The 19565-nt window shown below is 42.5% G+C and overlaps 1 protein-coding gene across 2 annotated transcripts in view; it reads right to left on the bottom strand.

The window, feature by feature from the left end:
* LOC112253863 overlaps window positions 1-19565 on the bottom strand; it is a 35299-nt gene that overhangs the window by 12318 nt on the left and 3416 nt on the right. For both annotated transcript variants that reach the window (XM_024425919.2, XM_024425910.2), the window contains exons 2-3: window positions 6502-7337; window positions 609-770 (exon numbers count right to left, since the gene is read on the bottom strand). In XM_024425919.2, coding sequence (XP_024281687.1) covers window positions 609-770; window positions 6502-7337 — 998 coding nt within the window. The remainder of the gene's footprint in view (window positions 1-608; window positions 771-6501; window positions 7338-19565) is intronic.

Raw genomic sequence — 19565 nt, 5'->3', positions numbered from 1 at the left:
TGAATAAATGTTTGAAGACTGCAGTGGGCTGGACCCAGCTGTTCTATTTATTAAACACACTTTCCTCCGGCATGACTTACAGCTCCTACTACCGTTCTGAAACCACTGGATTAGCACTGGGACCTAATGGTGAGTAATCAGTCACTTCAAGGCATGGCTATCTCTGCACCACCTGGACAGCAAGTCAGCTGCAAATCAAAGATCAATGGTCTTAGGTCTGCCCTGCACGACCTACAGCTACGTTCACAATGCTTTTACAACATTTGTAGGAGCTTTGTATCGCTGACAAATTAGCTAGTAACTGAGATAAATCATAATACCGTAACATTAGAACATTCACACTGTTAAGGACCCCTTTGTTTGCTATAACTCATTGAGAGAGATGGTTTGACCATAAGCAGGCTTTGTCTCAGTACTTACTCTCTTCGCCCTCCCTGATCTGACAAGACTAGATATGTTGTGCAAAAGCTATGTTGCGGAAGCCTATCTTTGATAGGACGCACAAGTCCAATCCAGATGTTTTAACCTGGGATTCTTCCCAGGTTGCTCACTGTGTGAGTATGCTGATGAGGATGATAGCGCATAGTATGTGTCTGTATGTGACTCACCTCTTTGGTCTTGGTCATCCTTCCATCCTTTTGCAGCCCACAGATTTGCTTCTGCAGCCTTAGGTTGTGTTCCTGGAGCTGCCCAATCTTCTCAATGAGCTGGCAGATGTGCTCCAGGTAGCCCAGTCCGGAGCCCAGGGGGTTGGAGCTGGCCTGGTGCACCTGAGGAAATAGAGACCATTTGGTTGGTGAGTTTAGTCATTAGGGCTCTGTAGGGCTTCAAAAATGAAACTTTACTGCTGAGAAGTAGTGGTCAAAGGTATTTGGTCAAATGATTCCAGAGGTTTACATCACCCTGTCATTCCTGATAACCAGATTAAAGAAAGGGCTACTGATTTACTGATCCCTAATCCACAAAAATGTTCCTGTGTGATAAAAATATCTTTACGTCCTCTGAAGTTCTTGGGTCCAGATATAACATCGACCTTAATGGTGCCCCATATATCGGTGGATTTAACAAGGTGACGTTTGATGAATGGTGTAACCTGCCAGGCAGGTTCTCCATCCACTCTGACATTTTCATTTTATTCCATTTTTATCATGGTCCTGTTTTTTTGTGGGATATTTTTTTGACTTACAAAACACTGTTACATGTGAACCATGTAGACGGAGTCTGTTTTACTACTCCGAATCATTGTTCAGACTCGTAAATACATTCCCCCACTGCCGCGTGGCCCACTCGTCTTCACCTAGCTTCCTGTCATCGTTGACCGGGAGGAGACGAGTCAGAAAGTCTGAAAGGGATTACTTGCGACTCATATGAATTCATCTTAGGGTCTCGCCTCATCGTGACGGTATTGCATAATCTATCGACATACCATAGTGGCAGTGGATACGTTTCTAATCGTCTGATGGATGGTAACGGCGGGTGGTGGTTTTATTCCCATGGTAGTTATGAAGATGTTCAAATTTAAACATCAAATTGCCATTGGCTGGAGATGGGTAGGTGAAAGGTCTGCGATGACAATGTAGAGTGCCTTTGGAAGGGGTGGGGGGGAGGGGGGACAGAGGTTAAGTCATTGCCATTGGTGTGGGAACACAAAGTCAGGTGTGTGCCATTTATTTGTTTGTTTGTTTTCTGGTGTGACTTTTAGCCCGAGAGGCGCAGATGCTCACGTTTGCAGAAATATGAAAAGGACATTTTGAGCAAATATTTATACACTCGTCCACCATTCCACAGTGTCCAAACAAAAGCAGGAAGTAAGCTCAGGTCGAAGCCCAGAAGGCTTTTCCGTGCCACTTCTGTGAAACTCCAGTAAGGGCCGTGTCCACTAATGGAAACGCAGGCCAAACAATGGGACAAAAAGTCATAACAGTCAGGAGAACTGACATCACTCATTTCCTCCACGGAGAAATTAACCTTCTACCCATGACACACGGTCTTGACTTACTACTCATTTCCCAGACAGTGGTTTTGAAGCATTACATTTTGTCAATGGCTCATGGAGACGTCCAGTACTGTCCTAGCTCTCCCCAGATATGCAGGTGTCTGGCCAGGGCCTCAGTGATGATATGTCGGGTGGACAGTGAATTGGTGCCTGTTCCTCGAGCCTGTAGCCTGGTCATCCCAGCTCTGTTTTACAGGGGTTCAATTAAGATAAGGAGGAGATTCCTCCTCACACACAGTAAGTCATGGGCAGAGGATATGAGACAGGCAGTCATTAGCAGTCTTCCTGGCAGAGGCGGTGATGGAAGCAGGTTGGGACTGATCTTATCACCCCTCCATGGCCCTCCTGGTCCCCCGTGGGTCAGGGAAGGGGACTAGAGGGGAAAAGAGAGAGGGAAGATATGCCCCCACTCCCTTCCTCAGAACTTCCTCTGGCCCCTTATGTTGTGAGGGGGTAACAATGTTTCAGACGTGGGAATCGCTGACGTGTGGAGGAAATGCCAGGCTTTGGCCTAGTTAGTGAATTACTTTTCACTTGGCTCTTTCCTTTAAAGTTGTGAGAGTGTGAAATGGAGAGAAAGGAGAGGTGCATGTGTTAAAATGGCATTTATGGGCAGGTCCATTTTCCAAAGCAAATACACAAGACCATCCATTGCCTTGACAATGAGAAACATATATTTAAAAAAATAACTGTGGATTATTTTTCTATTTTTCATATCATACAGTATCTAATGATTTTATTAATTTAGCAGACATTTATCCCAAGCGTCAGCATACATGGGAATCAAACCCACAACCCCGGCGTCGCAAGTGCCATGCCCTACCAAGTGAGCCAGACGCAACATAGAAAATATGAGCATGATATGCCAACATATCAAAGTTGTGGAAAACTGAGACTCTCCTCGGGTCTTGGTTCTGGACATTCCACTGCGTCTACTGCATCAAAAAATACTTTCCTAAACAGGACAGCGTTGAAAAGGAATTAGCCGTCAGATGTGGGATGCACACAGAGATAGATTGAAAGACAGAGATTGGGAGAAAGACAGAGAGAGGGAGAAAGACAGAGAGAGGGAGAAAAGTATGTGCTGTACACGTTTACTCGTTTTCTACCCAGAAAGCCCCATTTATTTTCAGCGCACACAGTCTGCGGAGAGAGTTGAGATAATATTCTTGCCTCTCTGCTTTGTTGTTTATCTCCCAAGCCACTCTCTGGGGAACACTTTGTGTGTCAATGCTGGCTCTGTCAAACTTTGACAGGAAAAGGGGATCTTGAGGATTTACAGAGAGACAGAATGCATGACGTAAGGTAAAAATGCCGACAAGGTAAAAATCTGTCGTTCGGCCCCTGAACAAGGCAGTTAACCCACTGTTCCCTGGTAGGCCGTCATTGTAAATAAGAATTTGTTCTTAACTGACTTGCCTAGCTAAATAAAGTTAAAATAAAAACATTTGATGGGTTCGTGGTGAGATTAACAACCCTAATGATGCTAGCTACCTGTCTCAATTAGCCACCAACCACACCTTACCAAAACGCTGGTCTACCTCAGTAGCTCTTACTACCTGCCAACAATAACCAGAATAAGTCCTTGGGTGTCTTGCATCAATTCAGCAGCTATACTTGTCATGTACTCTACAGATGCCTTGAGCCAAAGGGCATAAAGGAACGAGCACCACAATACACACAGACCGGCACATCATAAACAGACGAATCAGTGGAATGCATCTGAAGCCCCTAGGAAGTGTGCTTGGTACTGTACATCATGTGCATGTTTATGGGCTGCAGCTGTGGAAATTCGACAGGACCGCCATTTTAATTAACCCGGAGTTGCCGTCTTCCCCTGGTCTTCATTATTTTATGACACCATATTTTCCACAGTGTTCCACACTTCCTTCAACGGAGGGGAAAATATGCTTTGAATACCCTGTGGTTCCTCCTTTGGATAGAGGCACGCTGAAGATCAGATGGATAGCTAAACACATCCATATGATAAACCTCTTCTCCTCATGGTGAAATATGTCTGCGCTGCACTCTGCACTCTTACGCTGCCCTGCAGCCCTGTCGCTATAGTAGAAGGCAGTGTTGTTGGTTACTAACTGACATTACTGTTTTCATGTTCAGCATGCGTAGGGAATGATGTTCTTTTCAAAACATTTGATTGACAGACCATCTTGAGGCCATCATACCACTTAAAACTATAAAACAGGGGCAGAGGGAGAGAGAGAGAGAGAGTCTTTGATGTTTTTGACTGAGGGTGGGGTGGGGGGGCTTCCAATATCTAAATTCCTGGGGCCACAGAGCCCCATTTGGCAGGCAAAGGAATGGCATTATTAGCTGTGGTGACAAGTGATGATGATGATGATGATGAAGAGGTTTACCGCCGGACTGCCTGTCAGCAATACACCTCTAAAGTAAGCCACGGAAGGGCCCCCAAAAATAACCGCCACCCGCTGGTAGCTGGCTGTTCCCTTAAAGGGGCCCTAGAGGCTATCAAAGGGGCTTTATCTAGGTAAATATGTGAGTAATTTGAGCAATTTGACACCTGTTTGATGCGTCCAGGTAGACCGTCCATCTCTGGGCCCAGGGAGCGGCAAGACCCAGATGAGAGAGAGAGAGAGAGGGGAGCTGGCTGGCTGGCTGGTTCTCTGGGACAATATCACCACAGTCATCTGCACAGTCACTCAGCACAGATGAACAGGTGCTGTTTGACATGCGGCAGCATGAAATAGGCCCCCGCACTGTAACACATGCCCTCTCCACCTTTCCTTTCAGTCTGTAAGCTACTAGGCCCTGTGTTAAGATTCCCCTGCTGTATGCCATAATACAGCCTTGTCTTCACTGGGTCTTTGAACGTGACATTGTTGTGAAAGGTCTTTGAGGGAGAGATGGGGAAGTATGTGTTAAAGAGGTGCCTGGCTTTGAAGTATGGCCTAGTTTTTCTAGTTTGGCCACCTCAAATTCTTTAACAGATTAGTTTGCTCATTAATATTGGATTGTTGAACATTTTGTGTATCGTGTAAAGGATGTGAGATCAACTAACAGCTCGTGTGTCATCCAGGATAGGATCTGAGGAGATACCCATCTGTGTCCTGGGAAATTGTCAAAAGGTCACAGATGTCATGGGCATCACTTTCACCTTGCCTTGCTTGACACAGCACACCAAACTGTTCATGGTAAACTTGTATAGCTCACGTGTCCCTTATTGCCTAAATAAATTGCTGACTAGGCTACTTACAGTGAAATAAATGTTACGCAGATTTTTGGGGGGAGAAGATCAAAGCATCTCACGACGAAACGCTCATCTTCAGTCAAAACCAAAATCGACCAGACATTCAGATGAGAGAGCATTTGACGCCGTATCAAAGACAGAGCTGAGAGCTGATGGTGATGTGTACAGCAGCACATCAAACAGGTTATTATCGGTTGGCAAACCTCTACAGCTGTCAGGTGCAGCTCTACAAGACAACACTGTTTTCTCGTTTGGAACATGAAAAACAAGATATACATTTTTTCCAAACATGAATGAAAGCACAGCTGTCATTCACAAGCTTTCATTAGGGAACGTGCCTTTACTGGTCCTTTTGAACGGGTAAAGTAGCTTTTTGTTGCTCAGCTATCTCACTAAGGACAAGTTGAGGTCATAGTTATCTTTTTATTTGTACCCTTATTTAATGAGGCAAGTCAGTTAAGTACAAATGCTTATTTTCAATGACGGCCTAGGAACAGTGAGTTAACTGCCTTGTTCAGGGGCAGAACGACAGATTTGTACCTTGTCAGCTCGGGGATTCAATCTTGCAACCTTTCGGTTACTAGTCCAACGCTCTAATCACTAGGCTACCTGCCGCCCCTATAATGGAGGTTCAGTATGAGAATACTGTATTTATTTATTTTTTACCCATAATTAGAGATTTAAGCTGTGCTGTTTGTAAAATCAACAAGCACTAATGATGCTTGATGTTATCTTATTGCAATAATGTGATGCAGTGGTCTACACCTCTATTGGTTTGATTCTAATCTAGCACTTACTTGTAAACGCAAAGACAAAGTTGAGTCATTTCTCTCGAAATACACCCAAATTCCCTGAAATACTCTCCTGCCCACAGAGATACTTTCCTAGAGCCGTGTTGTCGTTAGAGGTTCCATGATTAGCTGCTGACATAGAGACTGGGAAGGGTTGGTAATCAGGGATAATTAGGGAGCGTAAAGATCTTTGTTGTCCACCACCCAAAATCCATCAAACTACTGAGGGCATCATGTTTAAATTAGTGAGAAGTCACTAAAGTATCCCTGGTTTGAATCATTTTAAGAGATGTGTGTTTTTCATATGAATGAAAAATTAGGTCCTTGATTCTGTTCAAGTAGCCAACACACTTAATGCTGCAGATGAAAGTACACATTAAATAGCTACAACACATTTCCCCATCAATAAACCTTCATCTTTTATACATAAAACAGAATATAAAACATTGGGAGTAGATACCAAGTGTGGGGGGTGGGGATATCTTTACCTCACTCAGTCGACAGCATTCCTCCATATACTCCTCTAGGCTGTCGCTCGTCGTGCTTTTCCTCAGAGGCCGCTGCTCAAAGTTAACTCCTGTCATATCATCACAGGCCCCTGTAGAGCACTGGCTCTTGGACCTTGTGTTCGCTGAGTTGATCCCGTCAGTCACAGCCCTGTTCTCACCCAGCTCCTCTGAAACCCTGTCACTGTCCTCAGCAGTGTCCTTCAAGGCCCTGTGTTGGGCCCTCTCCATATGTATGTCCTTCTCAGTTATATGAAGGTCTACCCTCTCAACCCCTGTGTTGAGTTCAGCCCCCAACTCCACAGTATTACACTCCAGCACAGCATTGTCTACAGTCGTACATGGTGTGTCTCTTATATCCTCTGTTTGTTTGGTGTCAGAGCACTGTTCAATGGTGAGGAGTGGACCTGGGGTAGGGACAGGAGTATTGAGGTTACAGGAGTCATAGGAGGGTTCCCGGCTGTGGACCACAAAGCTCTGCTCTGAGCCGGTGGGTGTGGAGGGAGAGTTGGTTCCACTGGGCAGTTCCACTCCAGAGTCCTCCGACTCAAACTTGTACAGCATGGGAAGCTGAGAGTCTGAGAAAATGTCAGAGAGGTAGCCTGAGTTTGACTCCATCAGGGGCTTTCCAGGCATGTTATCCAGATCAGCATTCCCCTTCAAGCCTTTGACAGGCTCTGAGATGTCCTGCTCAGATACTGACATGGAGATAGTGGATGAAGAATCATCAGTGTTGTTGAGGAGCTTCTCATGGAAGTTGTTGAAGAGCTTCATCTTGGTCAAGACAACCTCATTATCCAGCACATTGTCCCCCTTCCCTGTGAATAATGAAAAGCACAATTAGTAAAGCAGTTTTTTTTGCGCATTACCCAAGTTGCCTATTTCGAGTGTTCCCACAAGTGACTTGAATTTCACTCACAATTATCCCCAATGAAATAAAAATGTATGTGAGTGTACGCCGGTTTTCAAGTGTTGCATAGCAGTCTACTCTAAGGGCTACAACAATACCATATGCCAGAAAGCTTCAGGTGCACTAAAGGGATGGTGAAGCAAAAAGTAAACTCTTTCAGATTACAAAATGTACTTTTCTTGACCAGAGACATAGAATACCTGAGAACATAACTAACATCTAATTACAACATCTCTTTCTTAAGGACAGTGGATGTCAAGAGTAAATGTAAGACTGGAGCCGCTCAGGTATTTGAAATATTCTCTCTTCTTGTGTAAGCAGGAGGATGGTGTTTTTGTTCCAAAGGACTCACAGTTGCATGTCCAATTCCTTTGACCATGAATGACAGATGTACTCTCAAAATATACATCTAAGAGGTATTTGAGGATCTTCCAATGAAACCTGAAGACTGGTTTTATACAAACCAGCATTCTTTAACTCGGGCGTACACAGGACACACACTATTTAAACGTGCCCCACACTGGACTGTCCAGTTTGTCCAGCTTAATACTATGATGGGGTGCATTCATATGTGACATCTCCTCTTTCTCGACACGGGCAATCTGATACTCCTCTGTGTCAATCAAACATTTTCCCCCCTTACTTTGAATTCCAAAACAACAAACTTACATAACACCATCTCCTAGAGGTCTTCATGGGTCCACCCTAACCCGAATACCCGAGACCCAACCCGAGCTGGTCCAAAATTCTAACTTTTCCTTCGATCTAATGTCGGGTCCTGTTTGATTGTCATTGGGTCTATGTAACTACAGCTGATAGACCTGAATGGCCCCGAATGAACCAGAACACAGCTCTGCATAGCCTATAGCATATTTATTTGACGCTAATAGGGTGAATGTATTGACTTCTAAAAGGCTTAGCCAACATATTGTTACGTTCCCCAGTTTCTGTGTTGTGGTTTGTGTATTTGTATGTATTTCAGGAAATGGCTTCCTGGAAACCCCCAAGCGGCTGATTGGTCGACCTCATGGCTAATTGGAGCTGACCCCCCCCCGTCAGGATACAGCTGTATCCCATTAGACTCATTCTACAATTATAAAAGCCAGTGTTCTGTTGCTCAGAAAAGGAGGTGATTGCTGAGCGAAGAGAGATGAGGGTGATATCCTGTGTTGGTTGTTGTTAGGAGAGCGATGACTAGTGTGTCCTGTGTTGGTTGAGTGAGAGAGCTGATTGGTTATGTCTGTTATGTGTCAATAGGATGCAGTGTTTTGATTATTGAAATTGTTTTTGTTATTCTGTTTTTGTTCCCAGGGGGGAAGGGGAAGGCACCTAGGGAGTGCTTAGGCAAGAGGCCTGCGGGCATACATAACCCGTAGTAGTTCACTGCCCGCCCTGTGCAACTGGGTACTGGACTTCCTGACGGGCCGCCCCCAGGTGGTGAGGGTAGGCAACAACATCTCCTCCCCGCTGATCCTCAACACTGGGGCCCCACAAGGGTGCGTTCTGAGCCCTCTCCTGTACTCCCTGTTCACCCAGGACTGCGTGGCCACGCACGCCTCCAACTCAATCATCAAGTTTGCGGACGACACAACAGTGGTAGGCTTGATTACCAACAACGACGAGACGGCCTACAGGGAGGAGGTGAGGGCCCTCGGAGTGTGGTGTCAGGAAAATAACCTCACACTCAACGTCAACAAAACTAAGGAGATGATTGTGGACTTCAGGAAACAGCAGAGGGAACACCCCCATCCACATCGATGGAACAGTAGTGGAGAGGGTAGCAAGTTTTAAGTTCCTCGGCATACACATCACAGACAAACTGAATTGGTCCACTCACACAGACAGCATCGTGAGGAAGGCGCAGCAGCGCCTCTTCAACCTCAGGAGGCTGAAGAAATTCGGTATGGCAACTGCACCGCCCTCAACCGTAAGGCTCTCCAGAGGGTAGTGAGGTCTGCACAACGCATCACCGGGGGCAAACTACCTGCCCTCCAGGACACCTACACCACCCGATGCTACAGGAAGGCCATAAAGATCATCAAGGACATCAACCACCCGAGCCACTGCCTGTTCACCCCGCTGTCATCCAGAAGGCGAGGTCAGTACAGGTGCATCAAAGCTGGGACCGAGAGACTGAAAAACAGCTTCTATCTCAAGGCCATCAGACTGTTAAACAGCCACCACTAACATTGAGTGGCTACTGCCAACACACTGTCAATGACACTGACTCTACTCCAGCCACTTTAATAATGGGAATTGATGGGAAATGATGTAAATATATCACTAGCCACTTTAAACAATGCTACCTTATATAATGTTACTTACCCTACATTATTCATCTCATATGCATACGTAGATACTGTACTCTATATCATCGACTGCATCCTTATGTAATACATGTATCACTAGCCACTTTAACTATGCCACTTGGTTTACATACTCATCTCATATGTATATACTGTACTCGATATCACCTACTGTATCTTGCCTATGCTGCTCTGTACCATCACTCATTGATATATCCTTATGTACATATTCTTTATCCCCTTACACTGTATAAGACAGTAGTTTTTTGGAATTGTTAGTTAGATTACTTGTTCGTTATTACTGCATTGTCGGAACTAGAAGCACAAGCATTTCGCTACACTCGCATTAACATCTGCTAACCATGTGTATGTGACAAATAAAATTTGATTTTGATTTGATTTGATTCTATGCACACTAGGTAAGACCTGGGCGGACCATCCCTTGTATTTTGGTTAGTGCACCAGGTGGTGCTAGTTAGGTAAGTAGTGGGTAGGTGGGAGAGGGGGCTTTGATATTTACTTTCTTTGCTTAGGTTCCGTCCAGACCCTTTTCCACAAAAATTACCGTGTGACGGAATAAATTCCCTGTAAATGGTAATTCTCTGCCTTTTGTCATCCTTACTCGCACCTACAGTCGCACACATCTTTCACTTCACGGGGAGTTGAGTTGTAGCAGGGTGTTGCGTTCCCTCTTCCTAGAGGCGTACGTAACACATATTAAGACCTATTCATTAACCAGAAGAGCAACTTGGCTGATAAACATATTGTTTTTGTCACTCAGGTCTAAGTCAATGGATTATATATATATATATATATATATACACTCTAGATCACTAATAGGGGCTGCTGTGTTGAAGCCACCATGCCTCCATCTTGGCATACTTTTAAAGTATATTATGTGAGCTAAACGTTATTTTTATTTTTTTATATATGAAGACATTAGAGATTAACTGTTCCCACTACAACAAGAAAAATACTTAAATACATGTAATTTTATCTTTAAAACATTTCATGGAAAATACTGTAGAATTCCATTCTTTCCAATGGAAGACTGCTCCTACTGGGGAGAGGCAAAATGGCCGACCTGTGGCTTCAAAGCCTCTTAGTGAACACGTTTACATGCGCACAGTATTCTGCATAGTAGCTGGACCTTTGATATCCCACTCATTAGTTTCCCTGTATCCAAAAATAAACAAATATTCTTAATTGAAATGAATATGGGTTAAATGAAATAGTAACTGAAATCTGGACACTGACTGTAGGTCTATAACCTCTCACATGAAGCATAATATAATATAAACTCCTGCAGAATTATGCACTTCTCTCAGTAAAATGATACAACAAATGTTAATTTTGTTTCAGGAACAGGAGTGGAGAAATATGATTTCTTTCTTTCAGTATCCCCTAAGAAAATGTGAATGCGCACATGTAAATGTGTTATCTTTGACACTGTTATGCAAGCAGACAGTATTTTACCACATAAAATATGCACCCAAGATGAGTTGAAGTCCTATCAGAAAGGTATTTCATAGTTTTCTCAGCTTTTCATTTCCTTAAAACCGGTCAAACATATGACATTTGGACATTTTACACAGGACCAATCTGTTTTGGAGTTATTGCTTTTTCTCCCCGGTGCCTAAACGAAACAGTCAACTTTACAGGTGTTGACAAGATTTCTAATGCATTCATTCTATCGATGTAAGAGATTATTCTGGTGAGCACTACTTTATTTAGCCTTCTGGGTCAACAAGTTGTGACAGAAGAAAAAATGAATTTATCTAACTGTAGCGGACAATCAAATGACCTGCCTAATGTCAGAAATTATAAATCAGAAAGTTGTCTAGATATGGGGTGAAAGTAGCCAGTAGGCTATACGGTCCAGTAAGGAGTATCAGCAAAATCAATTATGGAATTATAGGGGATGGAACTGCACAGGTAGCCTACTTTTTAAAGTGATTTCTTTGACAATCAGATGAAAACATCATCACACAACACCCATGTTATGCGAAACTGAGCCTGCGAAAAACAACAGTAAACGAGATAAGATGTTTACATGCCACAGTATCCCCTCTAAGATCAATATATCCCAGGCATCTTAGCCGGGTTTCTCATAACCGGGATACAAGCTTTTTCGAGTTATTGTAAACGGGATATGATGTTTATATGTGTCAACTCAAAAACAAAATACTTGAGTATCCCGAATAATAACAGGATATTGGTGTGCATGTAAACGTGGTCAGTGAACAATACATAGTATCAGCAATGCAGGGCAATCCATACATCATTGGTCTAGGTTTGGTTGTCGTCGGATCCATTCGGATTCGGGTGTGATTGTTCTCGGCTCGGTTTGGTTCCGGGGTCCCACCTTTTTTGAAATTATCGAGTCCGTTTGGGTCCTGGTGTGATTGTCCTCAGGTCCCTTCGGGTTGGACCCAAGAAGACCTCCACCATCTCCTTGAGCATCTCATATGTTTGAATTAAATCTAAGTATTACTTTACTCTATTTATTTAGTCCTGTGCTGCAAATCTAACCCAAGGATCTTTCTGGTATAACGTAATAGCAGATTGTTAGATAAAACTTCAACAATAGAGGCTATTATAGAGGCTATTTAAATTGAAGATCTGGGCAAGGCAAATGTGAGATTAAAAAGGGCTTTGAAGATGTAATCCAGTGCTTTCATTCACTTTAGTGAGGGGAGTTTTTGAAGGAAACATTTGTGAGAGCTAAAAGAAAAGTAAAACTGAATTCATTTGAATATAAATACTAGTTGAATCCCATTACCACCTTACCTCGTTACCAAACAAAACAAAACTTCCTACCATGATGCCTACTTAAATGATGCCTACTTAAGGAGTTGTGGTAGGCCATTTTAAATATTTTACTGCAGTGGGCTGCAGGAATATATAAACACTTCCAGGGGAATTCCATAGCTGATTGTTAGGAAATTAGGCAGGCAGAGTTTGTGATTGGATTGGAGGGGACATGGATAGAATGATGGATGATCAAATTCACAGGAGCTCAGGCTGAGTGATGATCCTAAAACCTAATTGGCAGGAAGTTGGTCACTGAGATGAGCACACAAAACTGATTGGAATAGGTGTAACCACCATGTTTTGTTATAACATTCTACTAACAAACTATTTGGAGATGGTGACGTGTCAGATTTAAAAGCAGCCATTCAATTACATCGTAATAAATCATATTACAGTGATACTCTTCCCTCATTTTTGAAGTTGAATTCATTTTCTTAGTATGGAATTGCATTTGAATATTAGTGGGGGTTGTGAGGTGGAGATACTTCCACCCTGTTTGCTCGCCTGCTTTTTCTCACAAAACAAAACCCATTGTTTTATTATTTCACTGTGAATAACATCCACGACAATGGAGGCACACCCATGTTATCCCTGAGAAAACAATCAGTTGTGATAATACTGTTTTGGGTTTAGATAGCAGCTCCTATCAGCCTTGGTTCTGGCTCAGGTCTCTTCCCATTTAAAACAATGGCCTTGTTTTCCCAGTTAGTTCACATTTACCGATTCTGGCCAAAGCTTGTGAATCAAGATGGCGGAGCAGTTACGTGGGTGTTTCCAGACCACAACGTTGGCCTCTTGGAAATATTATAAGATTCAGAAATTCCACTGGTGGACAAATAACTTCAACATTAGTATCAGAAAGCAATACTTGCAAGCATATACAGTCAAATGTAGCCTACATGTGTTTTTCTCTTTCAAATTCTGAGTTCAATGTGTTCAACTGAAGTACATTCAGTCAAAATTCCACTGTTTATTAAAGTAGATATCATGAATGAGTTTTAATGGACAAAATTGCATGTGGTGTACATGTGTCATTTGGTATGTCTCACTTAATTGGAATGAGATGTGTACTTTCTACATGACATTCCCGTAGTGCTAATGTTACATGTGGAAAGAATTTCACTGGCTTAACTCAAGACAGTATTCTCAAAACAAATTATTGCAGTAGAGGCAAGGGAATGTATTTCCTGTTTTCTTCAAACGCCAGGAAAATGTAGCACAACTGTTTCCACTGTGGTCAGAGCAAAAGTACAACTACAGTGCCTTCAGAAAAAAAATCTGTGGAAAGACTTGAAGATTGCTGTTCACCGCCACTCCCCATCTAACTTAACAGAGCTTGAGAAAATGCCCAAATCCAGATGCGCAAAGCTTATACAGACATTCCTAAGATAACCCAAAGCTGTAATTGCCCCCATAGGTGCTTCTACAAAGTGTTGATTCAGGGGTGTGAATACTTATGTAAATGAGATTTCTGTATTCCAATTTCAATACATTTTCAAAAACATATTTTCACTTTGTCTTTATGGGTATTGTGTGTGGATGGGTGAGAGAAGAAAAAAAATGTTTAATCCATTTTGAATTCAGGCGGTAACGAAACAAAATGTGGAATAAGTCAAGGGGGTATGAATACTTTCTGAAGGCACTGCACTTCAACACTGTTTATGCCCTATTGTGTCAACGATTACCTAGCAACATCAGATGAAAGACTTGTCCAAGTGTGAGTTATGTCTGAGGTAAGTCATTCTTTAGCATGTCTCCGGAGTCTGGAGTATACAGCCTTTGATCAAATCAAATCAAATTGTATTGGTCACGTACACGTGTTTAGCAGACGTGATTGCGGGCGTAGCGAAATGCTTGTTCATGCTTGATCTAGCCTGAGCCCTGAACAAAAGCGTATGCAGGATCACATGGTGCTTCCCTTAATAGAGGTTTCACCAGTACAAACAACAGCAAGACTGCAAATAAAAACACACATTTAACCAAGCCCTATTGCTCCCAGATGAACACATAGCATGGACACTCCTGAATCCTGTGCAGTTCAATCAGAAGTATGGGAAATGGATGTCTGGGATGGCCCTCAAGGTTATGACTGTACACTAAAGAACTAGTAAATCTCATATGTATACCCATTTACAGCAGCTCCCTAAGCATTGATAAGGCTGTGGTCCCTTAGGGGAGATATGAGAGACTGCAGTCCATGTGTAATCCTCTCACAGTACCGCTCTGACTTTCTCTTCATTGTCTTTATCAGGTCAGTCTATGGTCAGTCATGTGTTATCAATACGAGTGTAATGGGAACTGGTGTATCTCACACGATGGCAACAGACCAGAAGGAGTAGATAGTTAAAGAGCAACATTGATGATCTCCTGCATAACAGCTAGCAGAGCCGGTTCCATGAGCTCAGTCGAGGTCTCAACTTACTATTGAGAGTAAGAATAGTCAAATAGACCGCACAATTTTAAAATGTGGTTATGCATCAGCGTTTTTTCTCTTGCTATGTCAGTCACTGACAGTCACTCAATTAGCCACTGACAGTCACTCAATCAGCTAAACAATTTTTTATTGGTAGTTAGTCTAGCCAGCTAAATAAACGTGTAGTAATCATGGCCTGGTCCAGGGGGCCCCCAATGATTTGTTAGTCATTCTCACTCAGATATCATATTAACATGGCATAAGTCATTACAAAATGGGTAGAATTGCAAGAAATGTGCTGTACAACTGCACGTTTATTCTCTCTGCCCCATGGCAAAAGGACTAGAATTGCAGGAAATGTATTATGAAATTGCAGTTGGCAAAATCTGCAGAATTACAGGAAATTAACTTTAAAACAAAACATTTTCTCTCCACCATCAAGAGGGGGGCCACTAAAATGTTTTGCCATGAGTTGGGGAGCCCCTAACCCAATTTTGCTTAGGGCCCCAACGAGACTAGAGTCTGCCCTGACAACTAGTGTACTGCACTTCATCCTATAGACAGACACACTGCACAACATGTAGGCTGTTGTATTTTGGTTGAAAGTTACTAAATGTTTGCATCTGCTACTGTAAACTAAAGCCCCCAACTGTCCCACCAAAAATAACTAATCTGAGTTTTCTTTAACTTCTTAAGGCTAGGCCCCTTTTTTCTCAATTTCCGCCGAGTTTTCTTTAACATGCAAGCAAATTGTAAACTGCATTACCATAATGTTTATGCTAGCAGCCAAAGCTTTACTCTCACAAGGTGTGATTCACCTTGTACTTCGAAGTTCACTGACATCCTAGGAATTGATATGCACTAGTATTTAAAGCAGTGCTGGGCTTCTAATTGAGCACAGGGATTTGCTGATGAGGGGGCATTTTTTTCTGTTGTCCTGAGAAGAAAGCAATCTGCATCCAAATCCCTTTGGATTTTCAATTAATGACCTAGAGACCTGGCTCCCTGTTCAGAGAGATCAAACAGCACTTCACCCAGCTCCAGGCAGCTTGGAATGTGACTAATGCAATACAATGTAAGTGCCCAGGAGTATGAATAAAGTGGATGTGTTTTGTAAAATACAAACAAGAGAAATAGGTCAATGCCTGTGTTTGCAGAATCTGTAGAGACCCTATTTCCCAATCAGTTTTCTTCCATAACCTCGACCACAAACTCTTTATTCAATTCCTTATCTTTCAGCAGAAGTACTGGAATGACTTAGTTGGAGAAGTTGACCTGGTTTTGGTCAACTGGTTTTGGCTATAGGTTCTCACTCAATAGCAAACCAAAGAATTAAAGGTTTGCTGTGTTTCAGGTTGTCTACACAGAGCAAGCTTAGAGGAAATCATTTCTGAAGTCCCTTTATCCAAGCCATCTTTTTTAACAGCACCAATTGACAATTTGATGTGCAGAGTGCTCTGTGAACGCCTTAGGGTCTCATGCCTTATAAAGCCAGGAAGCCCCGTCTGTGTCAGGTTTCAGAAGCCACATTTGCATAGGGAGTAACGTGTTATGTTTTCTGGCCTATCCAGACAAATAATCTATTCCCTCTGAGTTAGTGAGCCCAGCCTGGGAGAGCCCAACCTGTCACATGGGGCGGCAGGGTAGCCTAGTGGTTAGAGTGTTGGATTAGTAACCAGAATATTGCAAGTTCAAACCCCCGAGCTGACAAGGTACAAATCTGTCGTTCTGCCCCTGAACAGGCAGTTAACCCACTGTTCCTAGGCCGTCATTGAAAATAATAATTTGTTCTTAACTGACTTGCCTGGTTAAATAAAGGTAAAACAAAAAACAAAACATGAATGGTGACAGTCTAGTGATTCTGCTCGTTATGGTTTCATCTGGCTGTAGGGTTGTTCCACCTCAAAAAAAGCACAATATAGAGGATTTTGACACCCTCCATCTCAAGTTGTTCTGAAATCATTTCTGTTGTTAGAAACAAATAAGATAATTCCTGCAACATTATTTTGTTTAAATATAATTTGATCTCTGATAAACTAAGATAATTGATTGCACCTAAATTGGCAATTTTAATTTATAGGATTCATTTAATATTCAATAAATATAGTACCTAACATCCGATTTGGACCAAAGTTGGAGTATTATTTCTTCGCCATTTGTTATGTATTCTCAGTGAATTCAGTGATGTTTTTCCCACCTGTTTACAGAAATTAGTAATTGAAGTTGTTAGGTCTATGTCTCATCCGACATCCTGATATGACCAGGTTCTGTCCACTAGATGGTGCTGTTCCTGCTGTTAGGTGATTTCTTTTTAAAGACACCCCCAATGTTAAAGTTCACCCAATTACAAAATAACAATTTATAACTAACTATTACCAGAATGGTGAGTTCCAGACCTTTCTAAAACTATGTTATTGTTTATGGCCATCTCATGAAAAATAATTATGTTTGTATTTAGGAGGAAATAGAAGAGGTTTTAAGAGAAAACATATTTTTCTGGGACTGAAGAAACTAGGAACCTATTTTCAAAACCAAGAATGTGGAAATTAATAAAAGGTGGAGATTGTTAAAAACATTATTTCGTGGATTAAAGTTAATCAAGAAACTGGTTCAAGAAATTAGAAAAACAAAAATCTTGCTTTGTGATAAAAAAACGTTTGACTCTTTTCTTCTCTGTTTATGCTATCTTATCCTTACTCATAAATGCAGTAATTGCCAGCTCCTCTGAATTAGCAGCAGACAGAAATGGGACCAGATTGACATGAATCACACACTGAAGTCACCTTGCTTATTCAACCATGTAATCCAACTACTACCATTGTGATACAATCTGCTTGGCTTGATCCCTCAAATTATCTGATATTGCACCCAAGCAAGTGTCAACATCATCCAGGTGTCATCAACGGAAAGACAAAACAGATCTGAAATCCCACACTGTAGTTGAACAGACAGCTGAGTCAGCCTGTTTTCAGTAAGGCTGACTAACCCCACAACATATAATTAGGCTACACACTGTCCGCCCCCCTAGACTCGTCTTTAGCATCCATTCTGTCATAAAAGACAGTCAGGTGTTTCCCTTAACATTAATTTCACATTCCAGACACACAGTTGATTATTGTCAATCAGCTTAGCCAACAAAAATAAGCCCCAGATAATCAACTTCACAGTGATCTCTTTAAAGGGGAGTTCAGATAAATGGATCGCCCTCCCAAATGCCTGGAGCCTCCACTCTACTGTGAGAACAACGGTTTAAGCTCCTGGATGGCTGTCACTCTCTCACAGGGAAAACACAGCCAGCCAGCCAGTTGGCAGAAGCTGGTCGGATTGGGGAGGGGCAAAAATATGTGCTGTAAGGAGGGGTAATATCCATTCCTCCCCTCTTCAGTGTGTGTGTATGTGTGTGTGTGTGTCCTTCATTAGATTTCACAGACCCTCCCTGAGGTGTGTTGACCTGTGTATGTGCAGACTCAACATTCCACTACTGCTCTCGCAGTAGGGTGGAAGCTGAGATCCCAACAAACAGATGATTTACAACCAGAGAATGACAGATGTTGTTAGGTTGAGCATGTACAGTATATTTCTACTGAAATGCTCCCATTAATTAAACTATGACAAGAAGAGTTTCAAATAAACTTTTTTTTCTACCCACTGGAAAGGGTGTTTTCCTGCTTAGTGTTTTTGGAAGTAGGTTTTATCTCCCCACGCAGGTGTGCTTCCCCGAATACTAAAAGGCGGGCTCCAGTAGCTCAGGCTCTGGGCAATGGCATGTGAAATCCCCGGGCAAAACTATTAATTCAGTTGGCCCCTTGGATCCTAAGTGGAAAGGTCATAAACAGGTTGTGACAGGCGTGCTATTTTTACGGCCGGGGGGCTTTGGAGAATGTCCGTTCTCTGTTAGCACTTTGAGTGGTTAGTTGGACTGACCATAAGTCTGCTGGTAGAACTTCATGCCCATTACTAGTCACTGTCATGAAATGTTTTTTAATACATGTTTCAACCTCAAGTTGTTATGAATGTAATGATAACTAGAGGTGGATACGCAAGAGACACATTTATAATTCAAGGAAAACACCATTGTGATCCAATTGACCCGAAAGAAAACAAAAAAACATATTTTCCAACATAATTTCAACTGCAGTTCAGGTGACAGAAACAAGATGCCCTGATGAGGTGTGAAATATCACGACACACCTTCCCTCTCAGCCCTTCCCCATCTCTCACCTCATCCCCAAAAGAAACCCACCAGGGCACCTCTCAGCTCCATGTCTCTATCTTTTTTTCCCAATTCCACCTCTTCCTTGGACGTAATGTAGGATTCCCAGACTGTGAGCTAGATGCTAGCAGAGACCCCGCTCCCCACTCCTCCACTATAAGACGCCATTAGGATAAAACAAGAGTGAGTTAACTCAAGTCAAGTCTCCTTGGGGCTAGTTTCCTCCAACAGCTCAGGTCTGGAGTTTGAATCCTCCCACAATCCCCCTCACCAACCAACTCTGATGTTTCTAAATAACACATATTACTTCAACATTGAACACAAATCAAAATGAATATGTTTAAATAGGCCATTCCCAATCTTGTTGTAGGTTTGATGAAGGAATCCTAC

This window comes from Oncorhynchus tshawytscha, linkage group LG01 (genome assembly GCF_018296145.1).
Source record: "Oncorhynchus tshawytscha isolate Ot180627B linkage group LG01, Otsh_v2.0, whole genome shotgun sequence".
NCBI classification, from domain to species: domain Eukaryota; kingdom Metazoa; phylum Chordata; class Actinopteri; order Salmoniformes; family Salmonidae; genus Oncorhynchus; species Oncorhynchus tshawytscha.
This window is presented reverse-complemented; position numbering and strand designations above follow the sequence as displayed.